Here is a 27265-nt window from a genome sequence, read left to right as displayed (position 1 = left end):
CTTCAGAAGGGACCCCCCGCCATATCTCGCGCCGCAAGGCGTCGGCTACACGTCCTCGCAGGGCGCCTGGAGCTATTCGAAGCAATCCCTGATATTCACTGCGTTTGAAATTGCATAATGTAGAGACCCATGTTCTGACTGAAAATGCCGGATTCCCTCATGTTATCGCCCGCACCCTTCTCTGGCGCCTACAAAGAAACTTTGCGCTACTCAGAACGAAAAGACACGCATGGTAAAAGACTACGAGAAAGGGAACATTTATCACATCACGCGTTTCTCAGTCCCGTAACCAATCCCCATGTAGTTTCGATCAACTGCGCAAGAACCATCACGAGCAAAAAGCCGTCCACTGCCGTAGGGCTAGACTCCTGGCTTGTTGGCCTGCACCCTCCCACCTCGTTTGTGAATAGCAAAAACCACACACGCAACTGCACTGGAACTCGCAGCCACACAACTGACGCATGTGAGTGCTCACACACAGACAGGTAAGCAGAGCTTGTCAGTCCAGTATCTACACGTGCCCCCGACAGTGTACGGACGGCACACGGTCCTCGAGATCCAGCTTGCCCGTGTGTATAGCCGATCTCCTTGCCAATTTTACCGCTTCTGAATTACAGTAGTGCGCGTGTCCATGAAAGGGAGATAGCCTGCCTACCCGAGAAAACATGGGGGTAGAGCGACACTGGAGACACGAGCTGTTGTACGAAACTTGGCATACAGGCGGGAAGGAGTCCTCATGGATATACACAGAAATACGCATGCATAAACCGAGTGGCGCCCATGGGCTCCGCTTTTCCAGAATGCACAAGATGATTCATTCTTTATCACTGAATGGAGCAATAATGTATCAAACTTTGCCTCGCGCCTGGCATAATGAAGGATTACAGAACCAGTGGTAGCACGCTCGCTGTGCTGTGCTTTGTCTGTATAATTTGAAATGCAAGCTCTGCGAGCCGAACTCTTCCAGAATGCATCGTACACCTCGGTAAATTCGCATTTCCCTGAGGGGAACGTATCAGGAGGCTGAACGTAGCGTGCCCATGGGTTTGGCGACGTGGGACAGGACTTCGGAGGCCGCCGCCACGATTTATGACTTCTGAAAATGTCTCAGCGTGTGTCGATTTCCGCGACTCGCGCCGCATAGATCGGAGCAGCATCTGCTTCACACATCAGAAAAGTGCTTACGCGAGAGTGAGCAACACAACGTGCGCGAGTACGTCTCTCGGCGACGTGGTCAGTCTCGTGGTTTGGGGGCGATCCGTTCGACTGCAGCACCTCACGTCGTGAAAGGCGCGGAAAATGCAGACCGCCCCCCTTTCATCTTCTAGCAGAACTATACTTGCAAACGAAGACCGTCAGAAGAAGACAGGTCCAAGATTTTCACACCTCCCTTCTTTTGCGGGCGTATTCTGAGCAAGTTCCCCCTCCGCGTCGCTCGCTTGCCGGATAGAACTGAACTGCTGCACTTGATATATCATGACCCCGAAAGCACAACACACACTCCAAGTACAGCGGGAGAGGAGAACATATTTTTGATGTAGCCGCGTCTACTCGGTGCTTCCGTCGATTTTTCGCGAATCCTTTCCTTCTGTCTCTCGAAACGAAGCTCCGGATCCGGTGTCTCGTCGTCCTTTGGCGCGAAATCGCGTACTGCGCTTGACTTCCGAACACCACGCTACCGTACGCGAAAAGCTGCTGCGCGCCGCCCTTGTGCCCAAACTTTGCTTTAGCTCGAGCGGCGGCGTGGAACAGTCTGAAATTAATATCAAATACCTTGCAGTGTCAGTTACAAAGATAAAGGAGACTGCATACATAAAAAGGCTCATGGAACCGGAAAATGCACCTGAGGCGACGACGAAGAAGGGATAGCAACCAGCTTACATCGCAGAACATGCCGTCACGCTAGCGCGTCGTTCCCTCACCGTCTCAAGCAGAGATAAGCCGCCAACAGTGGCAAGGACATCGTCTTGTGTCATTTCTGGTCATGCCGAGTTTACATCTTCCCTGGATTCTGTAGTAGAAGATGGAGGAGACACCGCCGCTCCACGTGGAGCGAGACAGCTCAACCAGCTGCACGCGTCATGTCGCCGACGCTAGCATTTTTTCTGCTTCACCTTCCTCTTCTTCTCCCGATGTTTCGCACGGAAGCGTTCCTCTTGAAGACGACTCTGCATACACCGTTGACACGAAGGCAATGCGCTACATGCCGGTTTCCGCGTTTTTCAAAGTTGGACTGCATCACCTCGTTACCTCGTTTTCTGCCGAAGAGGCTGAGACAGCTTCTTCTTCGCCCTCTTCGTTTTCAGAGCTTGCCTCCTCTTCAGTCCACTCCTACAAGAACTTGGGTGAGAGGTTTCGAGAGGCCTCTGAACAGGAAGAAGTGTCGAGAGTGACGGACAGAGAGGCGGGTGGGGTTGGGGGTGTCGGGGCCGTTGGGGAGGTGACCAGATCCGCGAGGCGTGAGGATGCTGATGCAGAAGCGAGGAGCCTTGCTGGCAGAAAAAAGCCCGACTATCATCCGATCCAAGCCGCTTTCTTCGATTTTCTGCGGGCAGTCAACTGGATGTCTGGAGAAGGCGAATTGCAGGGAGGACGGGGAGCCACGGAGGAAGAAAAGGAAGCGCCAGCGGGGGACGCTCTCAGCGGGATTCTCTCTATGCAGCAGCTGGCGCTCGTGGACGCAGGAGTCTATGTGCGTCCGACGCTCTCGGAGCTGCTAGCGGAGCTCGAGGACAACCAGCAGATGAACAAAATGAAGCGGCGCTGTGAAGCGATCGACGCGGAAGTGACGCGTCTCCTCGACTCGCAGAGAAAAACCCGAGACAAAGCTGACAGCGGGTCGCAGCCGACGCACGTGTCTCCCTTGTCCCGCTCGTCTGCGGGCTCGGATGCTTCGTCGCTGATTCGCCTCGCAGCGATATCTGCGGAAGCGGCGCGCCTTCGCGAGGAGAAGGCGCAGCTGCGCAAGCACATGCACGAGCTTCGGCGGTTCGCCGGCGATATCTGGTTTATGGAGGGACTCGACCCTGCATGTGACGCCGTGTCTCTGGAGCGCTTCATCTCGCTCTTCTGCTCAGACGAACGCGCGGCCTCGCAGGTGCGCGCCGCGGAGAAACTCTTCCAGCTCTGTCAGCGAGCGACGCGAGAGGGAGGAGACGGGGCCAGAATTGACTTCGAAACCATGCTCCACGAGCTCCCCACGCGAGCATTTGAAGTCATGTTCGTCGTCAGGGAGATGAAGAAGAAGTCGCGACAGTCCTTCCGATACTCTTGGATCTAGCGCCCGACGTGTTTGAAGCCAAACGTCGAGTCGAGTGACACTGGCTGAGGCCGGCGTCACGGAAGACTGAACCGGGAGAAGCTTTTCTCCTGCTCTTCGGGACTGTACCCATAGTTCCACGTGCTTGTGTAATCCAACCCTGGTATACACGCACATGCGCGCCTATCTGCATGACGAAGGAGGTACGTGTATGTACACATATTAATTTATTTTTATATAGTTGGTTTTCACTATGCACTCCCATGCGTAGTTATGCATCTTAGGGTATTGATGTACATGCGAAGGCATGTATCGAGTCCGTACCACGAGTCTGGAATCAGGTGTGGGAGGGTCTGTGCGCACGCAAATTCCTTTTTGTTTTGAAGCTTCTCGCGCATCGCCAGTGCAGGCACGCCTTCGTTCTCTTGTTACAGGCCGACCAGACTCTTTTTCAAATGACGTTTTCTTCTTTTTACTGGCTTGGCACGCATGCATACATTCATGCACGTGTAAATATGAACACGCACCTTTGTGCATCTCAAGGGTCAGATGGCGACGCCTCCACGCGTCGGCGGGCTGTGGGGTTTTTGTCGGTGCGTCGCCTCGCCTTCAGCTGGAGCCTTGTCCTCTCGCATGCGAAGAACGAGGAAAGTTTTTGGCGGTTCGGCAGCTATCCTGTCACATGCCGCCGCCTCTGGCCACCGACGGCGTTTGCTCTCTTCACGTGGATGCTTTGCTCGTTCCGAGATGGTCTGCTTCGTCTTGATTCGCCGCGCCAAGGCTGGATCCGCCTCAGAGAATGCTCGCGCGCGCGTTCCGCGAAAATTTCGAAACGCAACTACCTTGGGAGCCTTCGGTAGCGGCCGATGACTTGCTGACCTTCAAGTTATTTGCTCTTCGTCGCCAAACCTTGGGTTTTTTGGTTTGGATAAGTTCCACATCGCAGAACCTCAAAATCCCACTTATAGCCTAACAGCTCTAGCAGGCACCTCTTTCGCCTTCAGTCTTTTCATCTTTCACACTATCTAAGCGGCAGTGACTGAGTTGTCCGCGCCACGGCGACCGGACTTTTTCAGTCGGTCGCCTCTTCACCACTTGTGCCTTCTTCACTTCGCTGCTCTGTTCTTTCTCGAGACAATATGGAACGTCCGCAAGGTGCCTATCTCTCACTGCCAGGATGGAGGCTTCGGCGTGTTTTTATGAACACGAATGTAGTCAACAGGTGCGAAAAAATCTGTCTTCTACTGTCTCACCTCACCACGTGTACAATCACATCTTCGTTGTGATGAAACACGCGCGTGCGTCCGAGCGCTTTCGCCGCGACCATACTGCATGTATATAGATAAACATGCATGTGCATATATATATATATATAATTATATATACCTGTAAAAGCCAAGGTACACCTCTGCGCCGTTGATTACGACTGCTTGTAATCCTCGAAACGTTCAGTAATAGCTTGCCTTCACCGAAGCGCGATGGTCGATTTCAGTGACGGTCCCTAGAAGATGTGCTGGTCGGTTTCTCTTGTCAACAGGCTCGTAGATGCACACTTCTATGCGTTTGAGCAAAGCGATGAGGGACTCTAAGCTGCCTGCCTCCGTAAGTTTTATGCCCCGCTCCCTCTGTGTTCTCGTACCCACATACCGCTGCTTCAGCTCCTGTGAGCCTTTTCTGTCACTGGTGTGTCTATCAATGTATCTAGCAATCTGCCCCTCTATCAATCGACCTACCTATATACAGCTCGCTCCCTCTTCGTGCACAGTATTTCGACATGAATATTTGTCTATTTATCTGTCTGCGCATCTGTCCATCATCCATGTGGCTGCGTCTCCCTATCTCTCTCTATCATGCTCGCTGTTCAAGAGTGCGAGATGCAGAGATACCTGCGTGCAGCCGCACGGGCAGCGTGAAGATCCCACAGTCTGCCGCACAGAGCGTTAGCAGTTTGACAGTTTGCGACTTCCCACCCCGCACAGATCGCCTAGCCCAGACAACAACGCAACGGCTGCCTGCGCGGAGCGCCGACGCGCGCGTGGAATTTGCTGTTTTCGGCTGCGGGGGTCAACTCGCCTTCGCGTTGGCCTTCGCCTCGAAGGGACGGAGACAGTACATGTATACTGGAAAGAGGGATTTGGGGAAGTTCGGTTGGCGCATGTCGAGCAGCAGGCGCAGATTCGCTTGCTTGAACAGCTGGCGGTAATGCCGGTCTGTCCGCATAATCGAGTTGTCTTGTTTGTCGATCTCGAACCCCGTCTCCCCGATGTTCTCCTTGACGCAAATCACGCCGCCAGGATGAAGGGCCGCCGCGCAGCGCTCTGCGAAGGAAAGCCACTCAGCACACTCCGCATCCGAATCTGATATCCAACCCCGACTCCGCGCTTGCGTGCATGCACAAAAAGCGTTTGAACGTTGCATTCTAGCTGCATTCCACATCCTCTATTTACACTTGAAAAAGCCTAGTCACCCTGCAGGTTTTACTTCCGCACTTCAAAGTAGCTTTCTATCCAAAAAAGACAGAATCCTCCAGGGTCGGTGCCCCCCGCACGTCGATGCCCAAGCTGTGCGCATGGTCTATAGCCCTGCGTGAAGGCGCGTCGCCACTCCTCTGCGCCGTTGTGCTGAAGAGAGAAAACGACGCTGCCTCTCGAACAGGGGCCTCTCCATTCGCGCAGCGGCGTCAAGACTGCGTTTTCTCTCTCCTCTCCACTGCACCGCACGGGGGACGCGATTCAAACGATAGAAACAGTGAAAATAAGATGCATGCGCCATTTTTTTTCAGACCAGCAGGAGGCCGGGGCCCTACTGAGGAGGCTGACGAGATCGTTGTCTGTGAGATATAGAATGCACCACTGGAGCCAGATGCAGTCGTAGCGTTTTGTAAAGTGAAAGTCCTGTAGAGGAAACTGAAAAATCTCCTTCAGACGAGGAGAGTCCACGAAGGCCCGCGCCTGCTGACAGAACTTCTCCATCGGCTCTACCATGTCGACCTGCGCGGGGCGAAAAAGACGCGGACTCGCAGCACGCATTCGCCAGGCGCACGTTGTGCCAGATTCAACAAAAACTCGCAGGAAAAACGCGCGAGAAGACAGACACGCGAAGGCGCCCCAGCGTCCCCAACAGTTCGGAGCTACCTGTCCACCTCCACAAACACATTCATATACTTATATATAGATTTGTGAATATAGAGAGACATACACATAGTTATACATATAGATATATAGACAATTAGATACGCAGGCGTGTAGATAGGCATGCAGACACGCGGAGGCAAGTCAGCATGCACGCGCGCAATCCGTCCTCCCTGTTCTCTTTGAGTAGAGGCGCATGCGCCGCGGGGCCGCGACCAGGCCTCCGCTGTCTCCGCGAGGCCGCGCGGCAAAAGAATAGGAAAAGGCGATTGCGCGGGCAGCTCACCTCGTCGAATTTGTGTAAGAGACAGCCCTTAGTCACGCGGCCGATGCCTGCGCCGCAGTCGAGAGCGTAGGCGAAGTTGCAGCTGCCGCCTTTGAAGGGCGGAAATGTTTTGATTTTCTCTAGGAAGCAGAGCGACGCCTCCAAGTCCACGGAAGAAACCGCGTCGTAGCCGTCCAGCATGCCGCTCACGCTCGCCTCCTTCTGCGCCCAGTACTCCCGGGCTCCACTATACCACTGCGGCCTACAAGTCCGAAATGCCAGGCAGAGACAGAGCGAAGCGAGACGCCTATGCATACCGCAACAGAGCGCCGCCGCGGCGGACGCATGCACTGAGGTGAAACGTCTGTTTTCTGCGTTCGAGTGGAGGCTCGCCTCCCTGCCGCCGCTCTCGGGGTTGCGCCGCTGCCTTCCAGCGAGAGACAGCGCTCGTGACGAGCTCTCTCGGCAGCACCGGGGGGAGCTGAGTCGCGAGACTGGAATCGACGACGATGCACCAAGGTTGGAGTTTTCTCCGTTTTTCTCCTCACTTCTTTTCCTCGTCGCGGCCCAGCTCCTCTATCCACGCGTCTGCGACGCAGTCGTACTTCTGACCCAGCGAGTTTTCTCCCATAGTGAGTCTCCGCCGGCGCGCCCGGGACGAGAAAAATCGCGAATAATCAGGAAAAATCGAGGCGGGCGAGCTCTGCACCCACCCGGACTGCGCGGACTGAGGCGACAAAGACGAGGAGTGGAAAACGTGGGGAGCGAAAGCAGGCGAAGAAAAAGAGCGCAGAAAACAATTCGCTGCCGAAGACGAAGGGAGGCGGCCGCCAGACACGAAGGACGAGGGAGAGAAGTCGCGTAAGTCGCGCAGCGAGACACAGCCTATAGAAGGAGAAACCGGTAGAGGAGACAAGCGGAGAGGAGGCGACAAAAACGAAGGAGAAGCGGACGGAAGCGAGTCTTTCGTAAAGGACGCGCGCGAGAGGCGGAGACGAGTTCGGCAGTCTCCTCGGCTGACCGGTGGTGAACCCCAGAAAGCGTCGAGTCTCCTTCCTACCGCGTTGGGAGGCATATCTACGCGTGGATTCACCTCCGTACGCGTATGGAAGAAGCGTCCACAGAGCGAGGGGCAGCCGTCTGCCTCTGTCGACTCGGCTCTCCACGCGCAGCCCGCGAGAGCGCCGCAGACGGTAAAGGAGGCGAGAGCAGGTCGAGCGCCTGGACAAATCTGGGGAGGAATCGGCAGACCAGCTCAATGAAGAGCACGAGCGACGCGAAAAGAAGCGCCTCGAGTGCCCTTCTGATACCCGAGTGAAACGCAAACGTCAAGACGCTGTAACCGTCGCAACCTGCATGGGCACCGACACAGATACAGACGACTCTGCTGTATCCAGCGGCCGCGCGAGTGAGTCTAGCGATGGAAAGAAAAGAAAAAGAGGCACGACCCGAGGCCAGAATATCTCCGCAAAGGTCTCCTTCTCCCTTGCTGGTGCTCAGTTTTTTCTGTCAGGACATATCGCATTTTCTTCAAAGTTCGGCATGCGGCGAAAAGTCGGCGCCGGCCGCGGTCGCGTATGCATGCGCGCATGCCCTACTGGCACGGCCCCACTTTGCGTGGCTTCTTCTACCCGCGGCTCTTTGGCCTTCATCTGTGCTCCAGTCTGTTGACATTTTCTTCTTCTACGGACGCTGCCGCGTTGACTTGTCTTTTCCTCTCCCTGCGGCTTTTTTTACTCTGCAGAGCTCCTCGCCTTCGTCGCTAAGGACGGGCTCTGAGAGACCTTACCGGGGCGGCGTCACCATTTTTTCTTTTTTTCTCTCTTTCTCCCTTTTTTCTCCTTGTCCTGCCTCACTGGATCGCAGGTTGAGTCTCCTCGCGCGCAGCTCTTTCTGTCTTTCGGGAGTTTTTTCTGTGAGGGCGACCGGCTGAGCAAGAGGCTGAGACGTCCCGCCCGCCGTCCATTCATCTCGCTCTTCTTGTCTGACGCTCTCAGTCCCCGTCGACTTTCTCTCCTTCTCTTCCGCTGCCTTCTAGTCTTCCCGTTCTATCTTTTCTCCCTCGTGTCACTTGCGTCTCCCTCCGCGGAGCCTCGCGCGTATTTTTCGCGTCGTTTTTCCTCGATTCTTTCAAGGTTGGCTCACGATGGCGGGGCTGGCGGCGAAGAAACGAGGCGCAGCTGCGCGCACGCTCGCCGCCGAAGGCAAGAAACGGTTTCGCGCCGAGGCCGCCCCTGAGGTCTCAGAGGACAAGCCTCAGAGAAAGAGACTCATTCCGCGCAAGGCGCCCGGTGCCGCCCGCCGCTCGCACTCGAAGGGCCTGCTGCCGCGGAAAAGCGCGAAAAACGACGACGAAGAAATCCTCTCAGACGACGCAGACGGCCTCTCGCTCTCCGATGACGGAGCGGGCGTGGAGCTCGAGACTGCAAAGGGCGACTCGAGCGACGACGAGACAGAAGGTGACTTCGCTTTCCGCGCCCGTATTTCCTTCTCGATACGAGATTCAGCTTCTGTCGGGTCTGCAGCCTTAAGAATCCGCGAAAAGGAGACGAAATGCGACTTGCGAGCCCTGTTTGCAGCACTTGCGAATTGCACACGGCTCTGTGGTTCCTCTTCGCCTTTCACTCTCTTCTTCCTGCATGGCTGTCCTTCTCGCCCCTCTCCTTTCCTTCTTCTCTGGATTCTCCTTTAAGCGACTTCGCAAGAGTCGCCGCAGCCCCACTACACTTCCATTCGTTGTCTCCTTTCTTTTCGCGTATCGACTGCTCTGTGTAGTTGTCTTCCATCGGCGGCACCGTGCAAATGCGATCTGGCGTGCAACGAAGAAAGAGAAAGCGCATGCCCTTTCTCCCTCTCTTTTCAGGGCTGAAGGTGCCCGTCGCGTCGCTTCGTGCGCGCTGCGACTGCAGCGAACGCGCGGCCGTGCTCAAGTGGGGTGTTTTCGCTGCTTTGCTCGCGCTTCTTCTCCCGTTGGATTTAGAGGCCGATATCTCAGAGTGTCCTGCACCCGCGAGCTGCGCATTCTGGGTTTTCTTTCGCGCATTTCTGTTCTGCTCTTCGCCGCTGGCTTCAGCGTCGTATGGCAAGCTCTTTTCTCCCCCTGTTTCCTCTGCAGGCGAGCTCCCCGACGAGCGCCGCCTCCGCCTCGCCCGCGAGTATCTCAGCCAGCTGGCGGCTCAGACCGGCAAGCGCCGGCGGCGCGCAGAAGAGGAGGACGACGAGGAGGGCGAAGAGGATGAAGGTGAATCAGATGAAGAAGAAGAGATGGCGAAGCTGCTGAGGAAAGAGGCTGACGGTCGAGTAAGGAGGGAGTTTGACAGAGCCGAGGCGCGCGAGGGGGGGTAGGGACACAAAAACTCAGAGCGTAGCAACACAATCGCAAGGCCTCAGGTTTCGAGAGGCGTGTAGGGGGGAGGCAAGAGTGTTTTTCGTGGAGGTTTCATTCTCTTCTTTGATGTCTCTGTCTCGCCCGCGTTTCTCCGAAGGCAAGTCCCACTGGCGTGTCTTTCCTCGCTCGACTGCCTGGCTCGTCTCCCGCGCCGGGTCTCGACAACTGTTTAGGTCTGTTTCTCGGGCGCCTTCTTTCGGCAAAAACTCAAGTGCTTTCTCCCTGCGTCTCGCGGCTCGGTGCTTGCGCATTTCGCTCGCCTTTGCCCTCCCACCCGCTCCTCTCTCTTTTCTCTACTTGCTCGCGTTTGCGCTCGCCTCGTCCCCCGCGGTCTCTGCATTCTTCTCTGCGGCTGTCTGCCTGCCTTTCGCTCTGCTTTGCGCTTGTGTGCTGCCGCGTTCCATCCTTTTTCAATCTCTCTGTCGCGTGCGTGTCGGCGATCTGTGTGCTGTCCGCGCAGTCCGCCTCGGCGTTTCGGTCGGCGGCCTCTTCGCTCGCGCTTTCGCAGGCTCCCGTCGCGTTCCTTCGCGGGCACAAGCTCCCGCTGACCTGCGTGGCTGCGCCAGGCGTCGGAGACGTCTCTGAGCGCGCAGAGGCCGCGCCCCCCGCGTCCGCGCTAGACCGACACGTGTACACAGGCGGGAAGGATTGCTGCGTCGTCTTGTGGGATCTGCAGGAGGAGAAGAAAATCGTCTTCGAGGGCCGACGCAACGACTTCCACGGCGGCGGTCACTTCCGCCCCGTCCTCGACGTCTGCGTGGCGCCCGACGAGAGCTTCTTCTGCTCGGTCGGCGAAGACCAAGTCATCTGCATCTGGGACGCGCGATCCAGCACGAAAAAGTGCGCCACGCCACTCCCTACTCGTCGATTCGAGACGCAGTCATTTCACAACCCGGAACACATACACATATGTACTGGGGTACTCGGCGGACTGGCATGCGCCTCCTCGCGGGCGCGTAGTAGAAGCAGAGGCTTCTCGTGTCTGCTGCGGCGCCTGCAACCTCTCTCCTCGCTCTCTTCTCCCTCTCCATATGTCTCTCGATCTTTCCTGTCTCGCTTCGTACTTGCCTCGCTCCTGTCCTCTCGGTAGGCGTGCCTTGCGTCAAACATTTTCGTCGCGGGTGAATCGGCCTGTTTCTCTTCGCCGCCAGCACGTGACCCGGTTTCTAGAATTCGTTTCCCTTTTTTTGAACGTTCAGGTGCGTGGCGAGTCTGCGCGGGCACTCAGGGGCCGTGCGGTCGGTGAAGTTCAACGCGTTCCCGACGGCAGCCTCGCTTTCCAGAGGCGACACTTCGTCCTTCTCGTCTTCGGGCGACATCGAAATCGTCACCTGCAGCGCAGACAAGAGCCTCAGACTCTGGAACTTGAACCTGCGAGCGTGCGTCAACAGCTTCTACGGCCACACCGCCGCCGTCGCCAGCATGGACATCCTGCAACCCAACAAGCCCCTGACCGTCGGCGAAGACAACTGCGCCAGAAGCTGGAAAGTGGGCGCCTCGAAGTCGAAAGGAGAGGGGTGGAGGTCGGAGGTGGAGGGGTTCCTGTGAAGGGGTTTGGGTTCTGCCGGCGAGGAGGCGGGAGGCGGCGGATTCTGGCCTGGAGCGGAGAGAGAAGCGGCTGGACGCGCCGCGGGTGTGCGCCGAGTGTTGCTCGCCTTGCATGGGGGGCGTGTCGAGTTTTCTTGTCTCGCGCACAGGCGCGCGTCTTCTTGTTCAGTGCTGGTTTCATGGCGTGTTTTGTCTTTTCTGCATGCGCGTGCGTCACTGCTTTCGTCCGCAGCTGGTTCAAGACACGCACCTCGTCTTTTCGCCGCAGCTCGCCATGCTGGACTGCTGCGCGCTGCTGACGCCTTCGCTCTTTGCGTGCGGAAGCGCGTCTGGCGTGGTGTCGCTCTACTCTTCAACATCGAAGAAGCCGCTCGCTGCGCAGTTTGCGCGGCAGGAGGCGAAGAAGTCGCGGAAAAGCGGCGACGGCGCGACGGCGGAGTCCGCGGGCGCGGCCGGGCGCGTGGGAGTGACGGCGATGACGGCGATGCGGAGGACCGACACGCTTTTCTCCGCAACTGAAGACGGCCGCGTGCAGCTCTGGAAGGCGACGACGACCAAGAAGGGAAAGAATGGGGAAAGTAGGCTCGACTCTGCAGACTCGCGAGACCCCCGGCGAGCGCATGGCGCCTCATCACGTGCACCCGTCTCACTGCATGCGCATGGAGAGAGAAAAACACACGTCGCGCCACGGAAGGGCACGAAAAGAACGCTCACTAATCGTGCGCGGCACCTGTCTGCCCGGTATTCAACTGAGCATTCGAACCCACAAACAACTAGATTCAAACCGCACACATATATATGTCATATATAGATAGATAAAAATGTAGGTAAACGTGCATGTGCAACTGAGAGACAATCTGCAATTACACACCTTGATCAATATATATATATATATATATATGTATTTATGTATAGGCTTTGTACTTATTTTTTGGGCCACGTTGTGCGTAAATAGCTGCACCTTTTGTCGCTTGTCTTGGCGTACTGGTGCGTGGGAGGAAGCGCGGGGACGGGCTCTCGCCGATGGAATTTTCCTGGGTCTTTTTTTTTTGGCTTCTCAGACGCACCTGCTCAATCGCTCTCGCTGCTGAGCTCCTCCGCCGGCGCGCCGAGCGGCGGCATCGTCGCGGGCCTGACGCTGACGCCGTCCCACAGCCTCCTCGTTGCCGGCGTCAGCAAAGAGAGCAAATTCGGCAGATGGGTCGTTGACAAGAACGCGAAGAACGGACTCGCAGTCTACCGCGTTCAACAAAACTGAACGGCCACGTGCAAGTACCTAAAAAGTGCTGCTTTCCTTCCACAGCGAGTGTAAAGGCTGCTCTCCTCCAGCGTGGAGAGAGCCTGCAAAGGGGCGCAGTATATATATATATATATATATATATATATATATATATATATATATATATATATATATATATATATGTTTATACTGTAGATATACATATATGTAGTGTATACACGTAATACATAAAAACTAAACATATTTCTATATATACTACCGCGGGTAGTTTTGCGTCTACGCTGACATGCTGACGAGCGTGCTGATCCCACAGGGTAGCCACTTCCGAAACACCTCGTCGCTCGCGGGCCTCGGCAGCTTGTTGTGCGCTTCGTCACGCTAGAGGGATTCACGGGAATTCAGTTTTGGTGGCGAGTGTTTCTCTAGAAATGCCTAGGTGTGTCTATTGTCGCTTTCTTCATCTGGGTCTGGAATTTCACTGCACACTGTGCGTGAGGAAGGACGACTTTGTCTTTCGCGTCTCACGCAAGCCTCTGATGCCAGCGCCTGTGCTTTTCTTCCTTGGTGTCTTGGAGACTACTTGTTTAATCCCTTTATTCAAAATGCAAGGCGCTCCTAATGCCCTCGTCTCGAGGCTGCAGGCCAGAGCTTGGCGGCCAGCCCCGCTGCGCTGCCTCTGCCGCTCAGACAGCAAAGGAACACAACGCCAAAGTACCTTTTTTCCACCCTAAACCCTGAAAGGAGCAGCCGGCGTGGGGCGCTCCACGCCGGGCGCCCCGACGCGGTCCCTAGAACGCCCGCCCCCTTCGGGCCCGCAGCAGCAATTTTATTCGTGTTCGCTATCATATATGTGTACATATCTATCTATATATTTATGTACGTATACATATTGTATATGTGTTAGAAACGCGGGGGGGGGGGGGGGGGGGGGGATCGCCGGTGTAGGGGCTGGTGCGCGCGGCCCTTCCGCGCTTCATCCAAAGGTACATCAACGCAGAGACACACAGGATGCAGATATATAAATATATACGTTCATATTTTTACGTATATATATATATATATATATATGTACATGTATGTACACGCCTAGCATGCGGTTTTCAGGGAACGCCGAGGAGATGTGCCTTTGATTCTCTGGGCTGCAGTCCGCTCTATGCTGATGTTTCGAACGAGACCAGTAACTTCACGTGTTTGCAGGTAGCCGAGGCGCTGGAGAATCTGCGGCTGAGTGCATTCGCTACTAACTTGCGTGCGCTGCAGTGCTTTCAAGAGGCGCGTTGAGTTGACTGAAAAAGTGGAGACAAATTGCGCCAGCTGGAAAGAACTACACAACCGGTCGCCCGGTTTCATCTTCAAACGCGCATCTGCCTCCAATTATACTATATGCCGGCACGTATACATACATATCTAGAGGTTTCAATCGCGTTGTGGCAGCGCCCCAGAGACTTCAGTTGCTGCGATTTCATGCAGACAGACACCTCAGAACCGAGACACCGCTCACCTGCTGAATCTAACACACCTGGCCCCCATATCAGCCCCTTGACGAGGAGGCTGCTTCGTGAGCCACACGCTCGCCCGCGTCCCCCCATCCCGCGCGCGCCTTCGAGCCCCCCGAGGTTCCCAGCGGTACCTATGTATACATGTATCTACATACATTCACAGATATACACATATGTGTATGTGTAAACGCGCCCCTTCTTTATGGCTCGCTCATCTGCTTCCAGAAACTCTTTCGCCTCGACGCATGCGATCTCCCTCTGTCCTGTACTGCCCTCCCTCCCACGCATTTGGAGAAAAGACGACTCGAGCCGCGGAGAGCTCCTCGTTTCGATGTTTTGTTCGACCTATTTTTGATGCGCTTGCGTTCAATTCGCTTTGTAGGGCGTGTAGAGCTGCGGCCTCGCCGAGTAGCCTGGCTGCGGCGTCACGCCGGGGGCGCCCATAGGGGGGGGGCGGACGAACATGCCTGCGGGCGGCGGCGCCACACCTGCGGGCAACAGCATCGAGAAAAGGAAACGCCTTTTCCCTAAATCCTAAAAGGGAAATATATATATACACAAACGTGTGCTACTACACATGTATGTTTAAAAAGCCTCTGTCCCGGCAATATACGCAGCCTCAATCTCCCTAGGGCGCAAGTTGACTGTCTCTTACCCCCAGGTTGGGCTCCACCGGGGTAGAAAACCCGCGGGTCTCCACCAGGGGCTGGAACCCCCTGGAAGGCGTCGGCGGGCGGACGGGCCGGCGGGGCCCCGGCGCCGTAGAAGGGCTGCGTGGGGGCAGGTGCGCCCATCGGGGGCGGCGCACCGAACGCCGGGGGGGCAACCGGGCCCTGGCTGCTGGCCGGAGCCGGGTAGCGCGAGTTTTGAGGATGGGTGGGCGGCGGGTAGACGCCTTGGGGAGCCGCTGGGGGCGGGTAGCTCTGTGCAGCGGGTCCTGCGGGTGCGGCGGGCGGAGGATAGAAGCTACCGGGGGCAGGGGGCTGCCCGAAGGGCGCGAGAACGCCTGCTGAAGCGACTCCCGGAGCGGGCATGCCGCTGTGGGGAGCGCCGGGGGCAGGGACAGGCGGGTCTCCAGCTCCCGCGGCAGGGGGCGGCGCCAAATGCGCGGCGGACATCGGCGGCTGAATCGGCCCATGAGGAGAGGCGAGTGGGGCTGGGACTGGGGTGAGCGGCTGAACCCCGAGCTGGGGCGGCGGCGGCGCGAGGCCCGGTGCGGGCGCGGGAACTCCTTGCTGGGGGGCGACGGCGACGGCGGGGGCCACAGCTGGGGCGGGGGCGACGGCGTCGGGTCCCACGAGGCGGGAGACTTTCTCCCACTGCCCGCCGACCGTCTCGCGGAAAAGGAAGACGTCCTTTTCTCCGCAGGCCGCCGAGAGGACGGTGCCCGAGACGCTCCAGGACACCCTCCACACCGGCGCGTTCAGACGAAGCGTCTGCCGAAGCGTCCACGTGTACGACGAGGGGAAGGAGGACGAGGGGGAGGAGGACGAGAGCTCGCCGACCCACAGCTTCACAGTGCAGTCTTCGCTACATGAGGCGAGCAGGAGGGAGGAACTCGCGAGAAGCGACGACGCGGCCGCAGGCTGGAAGGCCACATCCCGCACCCAGTCCGTGTGCGCCTCCGTTCCCGTCAGCTGGTGCAGCTGCCGCCACTCCTGCAGCAGAAAAGACGAGTCAGAACAGAAATCCGTATGTGACGCCTCGAACACAGCTGATGCAGAATAATCCTAGTGTAGAGAGATATTGCAACTGACGAGGAAAAGCGAGCAGAAAAGGCGTGTCCCTGCATGGTTCGAGCTCTCGCAGTCCGCCGCGGTACGGAGGGGAGGGGAAGCAGGCGCCAGCACTGAGACTTCGGCGTGCGGCGGCGAAAGGAAAATCCGCGGCACCGCGGCAACAAGATGGACACACACAAATCGTGCAGGCGCGAGTAAACAACCGGAGTCGACACTCCACAGGCCTCCGTTCACTCTTCTCTTCGCACGCCTTGAAACTCCCTACCCATGCACGTATACCTACGCATAGAAGTATGCATATAAATATATAAAACAGATGCACCATGCTCCACGTGGACGAGCGGGCCTTCTCCCCTGGCCGCAAGGCGCATTTATGTGCTGCGCAGAGTTTTCTCTCCTCTTTTTCGTTCGGCTGCCGCGTCCCCTTGCTCACCTGCGTCTGGGGGTCGATTCCCCAGAGGCGAACTTGGCTGTCGCATCCACCGGTCGCCAGCATCAGCTCCTTAGCGGCGCCGGGCCGCACGGGGGCCCAGGCAACGCTGTTGACGCCGTTGAAGTGGGCGGCGAAGGCCTTGCGGCTCCAGTAGACGGGCGCGCCGGCTCCTTGGGCGAGGGCGGAGGGGTCCGCGAGGGACATCACGGAGACGGAGCCGTCGCTGCTGCCGGCCGCGAGGTGGAGCCCCAGCTCGGCGGGACAGAAGTCGATCGAGTTGACCGACGACGCATGCTCGTCGTTCGTGTAGATCGGCGCAAACGCCCCCGGCTGCGCGCCTGCAGCGCCCGCCGAAAAGCGACCCCCCTGCGCGCCTCCGGCCCCCGGCCGCTGCTGCCAGACAACGATGCGGCGGTCGTAGCCGCACGACGCGAGGATGGCGCCGAACGACGGATGCGCCCAACGCACCTGAGCAAGCGGAAAAACACAAGGGCGAAAAGAATACAGTGAACAACCCTAAAACCCAGCCAAAGTCGCGCAACGGCGCCGCGTCGCGGAAAGGCAGGAGGGCGAGCCGTTCGGGCGCGACACCGCCCCCCAGGCAAAAAAAAAAAAAGGCGAAGAAACAAAGCGCCCAGGAGACATGAAAACTGGAAAAAAGGACGACAAAAGGGGAGTGGAGGGCAGACACGAAGATAGAGAACGAGGAACCGACGAAGCCGGACAGCAAACAAGTGGAGACACAAGCAGACACTCCTCACGTGAAGAACGAACACAACGAGTAAGGAACCGACGCGACGAAACGAGCGGGGACAAAAAAAAAACACAGAAATCGCAACGTAAGCGGAGCCTAGAAAGAAGACGGCTGCGCGGCGAGAGGAGCAGCCAAACAAGCACAGCGGAGGAAAACAACATAACCCTGGAGCCTCTTCGCTTCGCAGAAAGCCCGCGACGCAAAGCAACGGCACAAGCCCCTCATCCCCCTCGTGCCGACCAAAACGGATACAACCTCGGATGAAGTGCGCACAACCGGCAACTCCCTATCGCGCCGCCTTCTGGGAGCAGCGTCCTCTCCCGTTTCTGTCTGCTGGGCCGCCCTGTTCCTCTCGCCCTCTCGCCTCCACTCTCAGTGTCTAATCTTCCAGCCCTCCAAGCATCCGCGACGCATCTTCTGAACCCACCTCCCCGTTGCTCTCCTCCGGTCCTCTCGCTCTCTCTTGCTCTGTGTTGTTTGCCCGAAATCTGGCGTCTTTTGGATCCCGCCTCTTGCTCGCGTCTCAGCCGCCTCCCACGCACCCTGTGCAATCGCCCTGCGCCGTCACGAAGTCCCTCCTCCCCCCCCTTTCTCCTGTCTCTGATTTTCTCAGGCCTCTCTGATTTGACTGCTTACCTGCCACACAGGGCCCTCGTGGCCGCGGAGCTCCTGGAGGAACGTCGTGGTCTTGGGCGCGACTTCGCCGGCGGCGGGGCAGCCGTCGGCGCGCTCAGGAGCCGTGGAGACACTCCACAACCGAATCGTGCGGTCGGAGGACGCGGTGGCGAGCCGCGTCGCGAAAAAATCAAACTCAACGCTGTGGAGGCATCCTGCATGCGCTGTATCAAACGTGGAGAGCGTCGCTGGGGCCGCCATACTGCCCCGAATGCTGCGAAAGGGAGTCAGCGAAGAGTCTCGAGAAGCGTCAAGCCCTGCGTAGACACCCGAAGCGCTCGGCTCACGTGCGTGCGAGGTGCCTCCGCCCGATTTAGTCCGTCGCCCAAACTGGCAGCAGAGAGTGCGCAGCAGGCGAAACCGACCAAAAACTAGAAAACACAAAAGTGAGACAGGAGAGAGGAAGGAGAAGAGAGATGCGGCGACGGAGAGGCCACGCGCGGCGCTGTGCAGACTGGCCGCCGCCGACGGGGCGGGAGGGGACGAGAAAGAGAAGGATCGCCGGTCGCAGCGATACACAGAACAGTGCGAGGAGGGAGATTATCGAGGCGAGAGATGAGACGGCACGAAGAGACCCGGCGGTGCGGAACAGGAAGAGAAAACCGAGGGACGGCAGGAGACGAGGCGGACGCCGGTGGAGAAAACAGGACGGACAGGAAAGGACACGCGCACGAAAGCGGAAGAAATGAGCAACGCGGAACTGGAAAGGAAAATCGAGAATAGGGAAGATGTGACCTGAGCGAAAAAAGGACACCAGGTGACAGGACCCCTTCACTCAGCGGGAGAGAAACTTCTCCAGACGCAGAAAAGGAGGTACAATTACTTCGATGAGACCGCGCCTCGCAAGACTAGACAAAAGGAGCAGAACCAACACACGCAGGAAGACGAAGAGGCGGAAAAAAACCGGAAGACAAGAGCTAAGAAGAAACGACAGCGCCACTTACGGTTCTTGGCCGTAGTTCCACCCGCCCTGTGAATACCACAGAAAATAAAGAATTCGTGTGTACCAGGCAGTGTACATACAGTCGACACCAGGGCTTGCCGCTGTCAACCTCGCCGTTTTCCGCGTGGAAAGGGCGCGACGCACGAAGACTTTTCTTCCATCCGACTAGCCTCGTTAAGCGCGTGCCTTTCTGCGTTCGCAGCTCTGCTTCTTTTTTCTCCTATCCCTGCTTACCGCCCCCTTACCACGGGTACGGCTGCCTTTCACCGCATGTGCCGCTCCTCACCCGCCGTGCTTCTCCGTCTATAAGCCGACATCGGCAGAACGCTCCCAGCATACGCGGCTGCGTCTGCCGAAAACCGCTCACATGCCCACTAGTTTTTTTCTTTTTTGATTCAAAATACAGTCGCCAGCGAAGGATTTTAGCGTCACTTTAATTCAGCGACGCTTTTGCATGGGTAGTTAATGCGACTGAGATGGAGATCCTACGCAACAGGTGCTACACGTTGTTGGGCACATGGGAAGGCGGGAAGTACTGCCAAGACAGTTTGTACTTGATGATGGCCGACAATAACGGCACCACATACACATAGGGATAAAATCCACTACTGAAGTGCGTGTGTTACAAACCGCGCTCGCAGGTCCGCTTGCTGCACGCGGAAGTTGCACCTCCCTCAAATCCCGGTTCAGTAGAATGGCAATGCCTCGTATGCCCGCATGCTTGTGCCTCTATAAGCTACAACGTACGCCCAAATCTCCTCCAGTACAAACTGAGCTCCCTATACACGTGCCTATGCAAGCATTGCTATGAAGACACAGCAGTGATGGATGCAGAATACATATATATTGATAGGCAGGGACCTGTTGCGGGAGCGTGTGCTTATTCTACCAATTTGGCGAGGAAATCGACAGTTTCCTGCAACAAATCTGCAAAAAGGTCAAGCTGTTACCGGACACACAGTGCCTTTGCACTTTATGAACAACCTGGAGCCAGCTGCATATCCTGCGTACCGTAGGACAATACGGATGCAGCACAAAGACTACGCTTGACCGCAATATCGACTGAGCGTGGTCCCATCTCTATACCCGTAGAGGCTGCCTTTCTGATTTCAACTGCGCAAGAAAGAGACACTGTTTTTCAAACAGTGCTTGATCTAATACACTTCGCGACAGGAGGCAATCACTGCCACCATCCGCTGCGTTTCTCAGGAAGAGATAAGCGATTCATATTACAGGGTTCACGAGGTTATTTGGAGGAAACCTCGTCTCAGTAACAATGAGGATGACAGTATATTTTCTTTCCCCAAAGGAGAGGACAAAGAGGCACACGCACCGAAGCAAGCTGACGTCGCTGGAGTTGCCAGTGTCGTTTCTGAACTTCACAAAAATTATACCGGGTCACGGCCGACAGGCAACCTCGGTCACTCCCTTCGCCTCTCTACAGAGCTCAGACACAGACACGCGAAAGAGAAAACGATCGTGTTCACGCAACGGAGACGCGTGCATCAGTCTGACTCGGATCGGGGCTTGATGGGGCTGGATGCGCGGTGTCTGTACACCTGAGCGAGAGGGTTCTTGCCCCCACATGCCACGACGGAACTCCGTGACCCCAACGCGAGTCAGCGCCGCTATCAGCAGAAACAAAAAAACGTGGCCAGGCGAGGAACAAATGCAGAGGAAACAAGCAACAGGAAGAACGACGTCGACCGGCAGGGCGTCCTGTTCAACACCAGGCGGACGCACAAAGATGCATGACAAAGGAGTAGGCAACCGCGCTTTCCCTGTCCCCTTCCTCTCCTGCAAAAAACTCCCTCAGCAACGCCGTTTTTTAAGCTTTATTGCTGCAGCCGCGAAGACGTGGTGATATCGATCCCAAACGGGGGGCGCATGGAGGGGGGAAGAGAGGGGGAGGGAGATATGAAGCCTAAAGCAGCACCCGTGGAAACTCGTTCCTCCTGCATCTCTCCCTCCGTCCCCCGGCGCTATCCGCCTCGCCGTCGGCAAGGAGCTCCACCCCCGAGACGCTTGTTCCCACAAAGCCGCTGAAGCCGCCAGCTTCTGCGTTTCTTCGTCCGCCCTCAACGTCCCAGTCTGCGAGGCCTTCTCGGCACGCTGCAGATATCCTTTCTCCTCTCCGCGTCAGGCTCTCATCACTCAACAGCGTGTCGTCGGAGTCTCCAATCAGCTCGAGCCAGCTGCCAGTCTTCTGTGCCGTCTGCTCTGTGCGTTCTTCTCTCTCCGATGAGCCGGCGTGCTTACTGTGTCTCCGCCGACCGCGTCTGCGCCCAGCTTCCTCGCGATCGTCATCCGCAGGCCTCTCGTCTCTCGATCCTTCGTCTCCGTTCTCAGTCCCACTGTCGCCCGCCTTCATGCCTGCCTTGGCTGTGCGTCGCCCCCTGCTCGTCCCGCGGTCCTCGTCGCCGCTGTCGCCCCGCCCCTGGGCTCCGCCGGCCGCCGGGCCCCAGCCGGCCGCTGGCGCCCCGCCCCCGGCTTCTCGGCCTCCACCGGCGCCTTGAGCTCTGTCGTCGGCCCCTGCGCCTGCAGGGCCATAGTGGGCGAAGAGGGTGAAGAGGGAGGGTTCTCGGGTGGCGGGCGCGTCCGCGGAGAGGGGGGCGTCCATGGCGCTGTTGGGTAGTAAGACCATGCAGAGAGGAATGCAGAGGGAAGGCAAGACAAAATTCGAGATGGATATGAGTTGGGGAAGCCTAGAGAAGTCGCATCCGCCCTCCTCCTGCAGTGTGGTGGTGATGTGAAAGTCCTTGATGGCGGCGACGCCGACCAGGGTGGAGAGAGTGGAGCCCATGTTGCCCATACCAGCGAGGATCGCATACACGGTGGCCTCGACGTTGCGCGGGCACAGCTTGGAGATTAAGATCGCTCCCACCATGTACGAGAGCGAGCCGACGCCGACGAGAATGATCGCGTCGCCGAGCAGGTACACCGCGCGATCGGACAGGTGCATCTGCGTGGTGAGGCGCGAGACGAGGACGTAGTCCACGAGCGAGGCGCCGAGTCGCAGCAGACAGGCGCCGGTGAGGATGTGGCGAAAGGAGTAGGGCGGCAGGACTTTGAGGAAGAGAATGAGGACTATTACGCCCCCGACCGCGCCGGCGACGCAGGTGTAGGTGTTGTAGTACGTGTAGTCGAAGTGGGGACCGTCGGGCAGACACTCGGGGCTCGCTGTGTAGAAGAAGTCGAGTGCGCCCGAGACGTTGAGATGCAACAGCTGGTCCAGAAAGAAATACATGTTGCAGAAGGCGATCTGCCGCGGCAGCGCGAAGAAGCACACGCAGGAGAGCGCGACCCCGGCGATCAAGCTGTAGGCGAGCAGGAAGCTGTCTTTGTTCGTCAGGAGGGAGACGACGGCGACGCCGCAAGAGGCCGCGGCGAGCGAGCAGCCCATGATAAAGACGCGGCGCTGCGCGTAGATCCGCTCGCGCAGCACCTGCAGGTCCTCGCGCTCAAGCTTCTGCTCTGGAAGAAAATTCAGGCAGATCGGCGGCACAACAGAGGCCGCGAGGGGCAGCGCAAGCCAGAAAATGGGGCGCGTCCCCACCTGGTCGCTGACGGGCCCGACGAGCATCTTGCCGAAGGCCTGACCGACCGAAATCAACACGTTCACGAAGGTCACAATCGCCGGCCCGACGGCCGGCGCCTCCACCATCAACTCGGAGTACCGGCCTTCGCACATCAAGTCGAGCGTCGCGACCTGCAGCTGACTCAACAGAAAGAGGCAACAAACCAGCCAGAAGCGATCCGCTGCGAAGCTCTGCGGCACGACGCAGAGGCCGCACACGCCTGCGACGCCGAGGAGCGAGGCCAATAGCATGTAGTACTTCTTGCGGTAGCCAAAGAGCGGCAGCGCGTCTGACAGCGTCCCTATCAAACCCTTCATGCCCCAGGGCACGAACGCGAGCGCTGTCGCCTGCTGGTAGGCCGTCGCGCTCCACCCCAAGGCTTTGAAATACGGCAGCATCGCCGACACTGTGAGCGAGTAGACCAAGCCCTTGATGCAGAGGTAAACCGAGACCAGCAACAGAAAAAAGCGAGGCCCGACCGCCTCCCGCACGCTCGCCGCCAGGGACACCGGCAGCAGAACGGCCGCGCGCAACCCGCGCCAGACTGCGCCCGGAAAACAGCGACCCCACATCCCCGAGAGACACCCGCGATTCAACTCTTTGGCACCGCTCGCGGCCGCCGAAGCGAAAGGCGACGGCTCCTCTGCAGAGCGCAGCAGTAGCGATGGCGCTGTGGAGCCAGATGGCGCTTTGCGATCAATCTGCTGCGGAGACGAAGCTGAGAGACAACGCGCACCTGCGCCCAACAGCCGCGGAGACCGCGCCGACGACCGCGGCGGCGAGCAAGAGGGAAGGATGTCTGCAACTGGAGGAAAGGGCGTGAACTCCGCAGAGAGAGGCGGCGACTCCGGCGCAGGGAGGCCGACGAGACGAGGCAGCGAGAAGGAACAAGAAGTGGAAGGAGACACAGAGGCGCGAACCAGAGAGCACGAGGGACGCGCGGCGCGCGGGCCTGGCGGCGTGCGCATCCTGACGGGAGGTGAGACGAGCTCGGGAGCGACGGCAATCTCCGGGCTCCTGTCGCCCGCCCCTGAAGACGGCATTGTCACGCGCGGCGAGAGGGCGACTCAGGAAGGAAGGAAGTTGCATTCGTCACCGACAGGGGGTCAATCGCCAACGCACGCCGCCGCGCGCACAGATCTGGCAAAGCGCATACGCGCCTGAAGCAGACAGGGGCCAGGGGCGCCGCATCCAGCGAAAGCCGGGCAATGGCAGTGCAGCGAAGCGGGATTTCAGGATCGAGAGAAAAGCCTGACGGCCGTCGGCATCTGTCGAGCGGCACCTGTGGAGGCAGCTAGACCGGCAGACGAACTGCGAAGATGCAGCAGGGCCGGAACTTGTTTCCGCGTGGGGGCGTGCCTCCGCGTCGGTCGCGTGCGACAACCAAGCTCCCGTCTCCCGCAGACGCTCCTAGGCCTAAGGAAGCGATGTGGTGGAGACAGGAAAGCGAAGGAAAAAAAGGCGCTAATGACGGAGTGACAAAGTCGACTGTGTAGACGCATGGATCGTTTCACGAACTTGGGGAAACGAGGCGCGGGAGATGCACACACATCTATGCATGTCTGTGTACGCATGACGATAAAGGAACGCGAGTAAACTATATTCGCGTATGTAAAAAAATAGGCTCAATGATAGACAGACACGCGCCAGGCGGACGCGCATACACGCAGCTGCGCATTCGCCATTCAGCCGTCTGCGCGCCAGCAGCTCCGCAAGAGAAGTGTACGCGACCTTCTTTGCGGACACGCCGGCCCTCTGTCTTCCTCTTGAGGGAGTTTTATCCACGCGAAATGGGAAGAGCGGTGCCAAACACGCAGCCGCGCACTGCAGAAAGCAGCGTGCGCACCCGCTTCCACGCCTTCTCAGCGCCTGAGAGGCAAAGGGGCGGCGGGAGGGCGGGCTGAGCGGAAACAACAAATCATCAGACCCTCGCACTAAAACAATTGGGTAGGTGTGCGGGGGATATCTCCGCTCTCGGCGGAACTTGAGCACATACGACGAAGTCCTGTTAACGACACTGCGCGAGCTACGCAGTGGAGCGGTGTACATACGCCGTACGAAACAGTATCCATATACCTGAAACGTGACGGAGGGGCGTCTGCACTTGAAGGAGTAACTCCTCTATCCCTCTGATGTACCGTCAGTTGCAACACGCGCGGCTTTCCTACACACTACGGAGACCTGATTTCAAGGCCCCCGCTCCTATGTCTTTTTCCATCTTTCTTCCCTCGAGAGGGAAAAGAGAAGGGAAGAAGCATCGCGCAGAAGCTTCGCTCCTTATCTCACGAGAAGGCCCAGACACCAGCAAGCCTTTCTCATTCACGCGGAGCTCTCCGCGGTTCGCTGGTTCACTGGTTATCGGCGCAACAAAGATGCAGCGTCTCCACGAATACTCGGGGCTAAGCCGTCAATCGGATTGAGTCCTTTTCAATATTGAGAGTGCATGCACCGTTCCCGAGGCACCAGATGCGTCAAAAACCAACCAAGGCAACCGCCAGAAACCGCACAAGGCCACCTGTGTGCGAACATCGTCGGGACCGAGTTCTTTCGCCGCCTTGTGGGAGACAGCTCCACAGTTTGACGCTCAAAAAACATGAAAAGGCAAAGAGGAAGACCCGAGACGTGCAGCGGCGTCGGTCCCCCGGTTCGTGTACATACACTCGAGTTGGACGCGCCACCAGCGGCCAGCGCTAGATTGCGCCTTGTCTTGCAGAAAATACATTTTTCCTCGTTTGGCGGGAACGGGAGGAGGAACAGACAAATGTGAGGTCGCTGCGCATCGAGCCCATCACTCTATGTTCGGAAACGTCGTCTCCGTCGTCAGTCTATTTGACGAAGTGGTCGCGGCAACTCGAGCGAGACGCGAAGGGCACACCAGCCATTCGCAACTCAGCTAGCCCCCGCCTCCGAAACCGGAAGGACCGAAGGAAGCAGAACACGGCGGATGAAAACGAAAAATGAACAAAAATACTCAGCACGAATGAGAAGCAACTTTAGGAAAACCTCCTGGACAAAGGAATTCCGCGTTGCCCTGGTCGTTGTGTCGCTCACATATCTAAACACGGCGGCTGTCTTCTTGGCGCCTCCTCGACACGCTGTGCAGCGCGTTCTCTCGCGCGCAACTCATTTTCCTTACTCAAGTCTCCTTAGGCACTGAAGCCCTTAACTGCACACATTTTTCCGCATCTGCGGCTTGTCCAACTCAAAGAAAGGCAAAATGCCATCCCGGAATGCGTTGCCCTTTCTGTTAAGCTGAGAAGATTCCAGTTCGCGGCCTCCAGCCCTCTCGATGCTGCGGCTCGGCACGCGGGTGGCTGGCGGGCGGCGTGTCGATGCGCTTGAGTGTGAGAGACAGAGGAGAATTTCCTAGAAAATGGAACACGCAGAATGAAGGGGCCTTTGAGAAAGCGGAGGAAATACGCAACTAGGCGAGGGAGAAAGACGGACAATGCCCGACGCGCCGAGGCGAGTGCGATCGCGTAAAAGGCACGCGCTGAGCAGCCACAGCACACCACAATGGCATATATTGGAGAACGAGCAGAATTCTCTTTCTCCGCGTCCTCATCAACGAGCCCGCATCCTATTTCCCGTTGCCTTGTCTTGCTTTCCGTCCCCGCCTCTTTCCTCAAAAGATGTAGGACGAGACAGTTCAGAGGTGGCGGGCGGTGCCCGAGGGCGAAGTCCATACTCAACAGGGCGATGACCTTTCATACCTGCCTCCGCATTCCGTGAACCCGCGGCGAGTCTCAGATTCGCACCCCACAGACGCTTGATCACTCCATCTGTATACTCCAACAGTTCTGAAAACATAGACCTTTCGTCTGGCTTTTCAGACACATGAAGCGATCGTGTGGATACGTAGGTGCACCACACACATCGTGCACACCCCGTGACAGACGCGTGTGTGACTACACCTGTATCCGCAGCTGAGTGCCATACCAAACGCACACGAGATCTTTTGCAGATATAATCAAGTGAAAAAGCGAGTCCCGTGATACTCTGAGACAGGTTCATGCTGTCCAGGAACCGACGCTAGAGCGAACTCGGCATCGAAGTGAGATCTCCTCCGCCAGGTGTTTCAGTTGCGGAACAGGTGGCTGGGAGAGGGAAGAGGCTGACATGTTCCTCAAGGGTGAAATACCGGCACACTTCGTCTTCGCCGCGAACATTCTTGTGGATGCGGATGAGTTTCAAAGGGGGGTTCGAGCCTCTGAGACCCGCAGACCGCAGAGTGTCCAGACCATGCGTGCGTGCCTGCCGCAGCTTTTCCTCCGGTCTTGAGAAGCTCGAATTTTAGATAATAGAGCTGAGCAAATGAGTAAAGCGCACTTCTCTCCTCGCCGTTAGCATGCTCAAGGTACCAGAAGCGTCTTTTATGGGTTGCCCTCAGTCAGAATTCATCTTAGAACTTTGTTTTAGTATTCGGAAATACAAATGTAGATCTGGAAGAATATTCTTTACCGGATCCAAGTTCTCTTGTGCTTTTCATGACCACCACGTTAAGTGTGTTAAGCATAGTGGTGCCCGGCAGCTCACTACGTACTTAGGATTAGACCAGTAGAGTTCACTAACGGTACTAGGCAATAGGAGATCGCTGTTCAGAGGCGTAGACTCCGGCCGAAACGTGCGCGGGAGGTAGCAGCGCTGAGGCTTGCAAACACGACGGCGGCATGCGGCAAGAACTGGATGAGATTGTCGCGAAGAATACGCGCGTCGGGTAGATTACGGCGCATGTAAGCGTAGAGATCTGAATGTGAACGATTACACACGACACGCTCGCCTGCCGTCCGCAGCGAAGCGGCTCTCCGCGAAC

The 27265-nt window shown here is 57.5% G+C and overlaps 5 protein-coding genes across 5 annotated transcripts; 2 read left to right on the top strand and 3 right to left on the bottom strand.

Moving 5' to 3' along the window:
* Window positions 1–2023: 2023 nt before the first annotated feature.
* Window positions 2024–3280, top strand: BESB_013710 (uncharacterized protein; the record flags this gene model as incomplete). Its single annotated transcript, XM_029360101.1, has 1 exon — window positions 2024–3280. One exon carries the CDS (start codon window positions 2024–2026, stop codon window positions 3278–3280), a length of 1257 nt encoding a protein of 418 aa, XP_029216768.1.
* Window positions 3281–5323: 2043 nt separating this feature from the next.
* On the bottom strand, window positions 5324–7286 carry BESB_013700 (putative protein c9orf32; the record flags this gene model as incomplete). The annotated part of the gene is made up of 4 exons (XM_029360100.1): window positions 5324–5577; window positions 6066–6249; window positions 6677–6917; window positions 7204–7286. The coding sequence occupies 4 exons, from the start codon at window positions 7284–7286 to the stop codon at window positions 5324–5326; spliced, it is 762 nt and encodes a 253-aa protein (XP_029216767.1).
* Window positions 7287–8801: 1515 nt separating this feature from the next.
* BESB_013690 (WD domain, G-beta repeat-containing protein) lies at window positions 8802–12849 on the top strand (the record flags this gene model as incomplete). Its single annotated transcript, XM_029360099.1, has 6 exons — window positions 8802–9114; window positions 9771–9955; window positions 10504–10883; window positions 11243–11531; window positions 11824–12169; window positions 12653–12849. 6 exons carry the CDS (start codon window positions 8802–8804, stop codon window positions 12847–12849), a joined length of 1710 nt encoding a protein of 569 aa, XP_029216766.1.
* A 1847-nt stretch (window positions 12850–14696) lies between these two features.
* On the bottom strand, window positions 14697–18132 carry BESB_013680 (WD domain, G-beta repeat-containing protein; the record flags this gene model as incomplete). Its single annotated transcript, XM_029360098.1, has 4 exons — window positions 14697–14818; window positions 14986–15988; window positions 16503–16970; window positions 17893–18132. 4 exons carry the CDS (start codon window positions 18130–18132, stop codon window positions 14697–14699), a joined length of 1833 nt encoding a protein of 610 aa, XP_029216765.1.
* Window positions 18133–20798: 2666 nt separating this feature from the next.
* BESB_013670 (BT1 family protein) lies at window positions 20799–23495 on the bottom strand (the record flags this gene model as incomplete). Its single annotated transcript, XM_029360097.1, has 1 exon — window positions 20799–23495. One exon carries the CDS (start codon window positions 23493–23495, stop codon window positions 20799–20801), a length of 2697 nt encoding a protein of 898 aa, XP_029216764.1.
* Between the last annotated feature and the right edge of the window lie 3770 nt (window positions 23496–27265).

This window comes from Besnoitia besnoiti, chromosome IX (assembly GCF_002563875.1).
Source record: "Besnoitia besnoiti strain Bb-Ger1 chromosome IX, whole genome shotgun sequence".
In the NCBI taxonomy this organism is placed as follows: Eukaryota; Apicomplexa; class Conoidasida; order Eucoccidiorida; family Sarcocystidae; genus Besnoitia; species Besnoitia besnoiti.
Note: the sequence above shows the minus strand (reverse complement) of the source record. Positions and strands in the feature narration are given on the sequence as shown.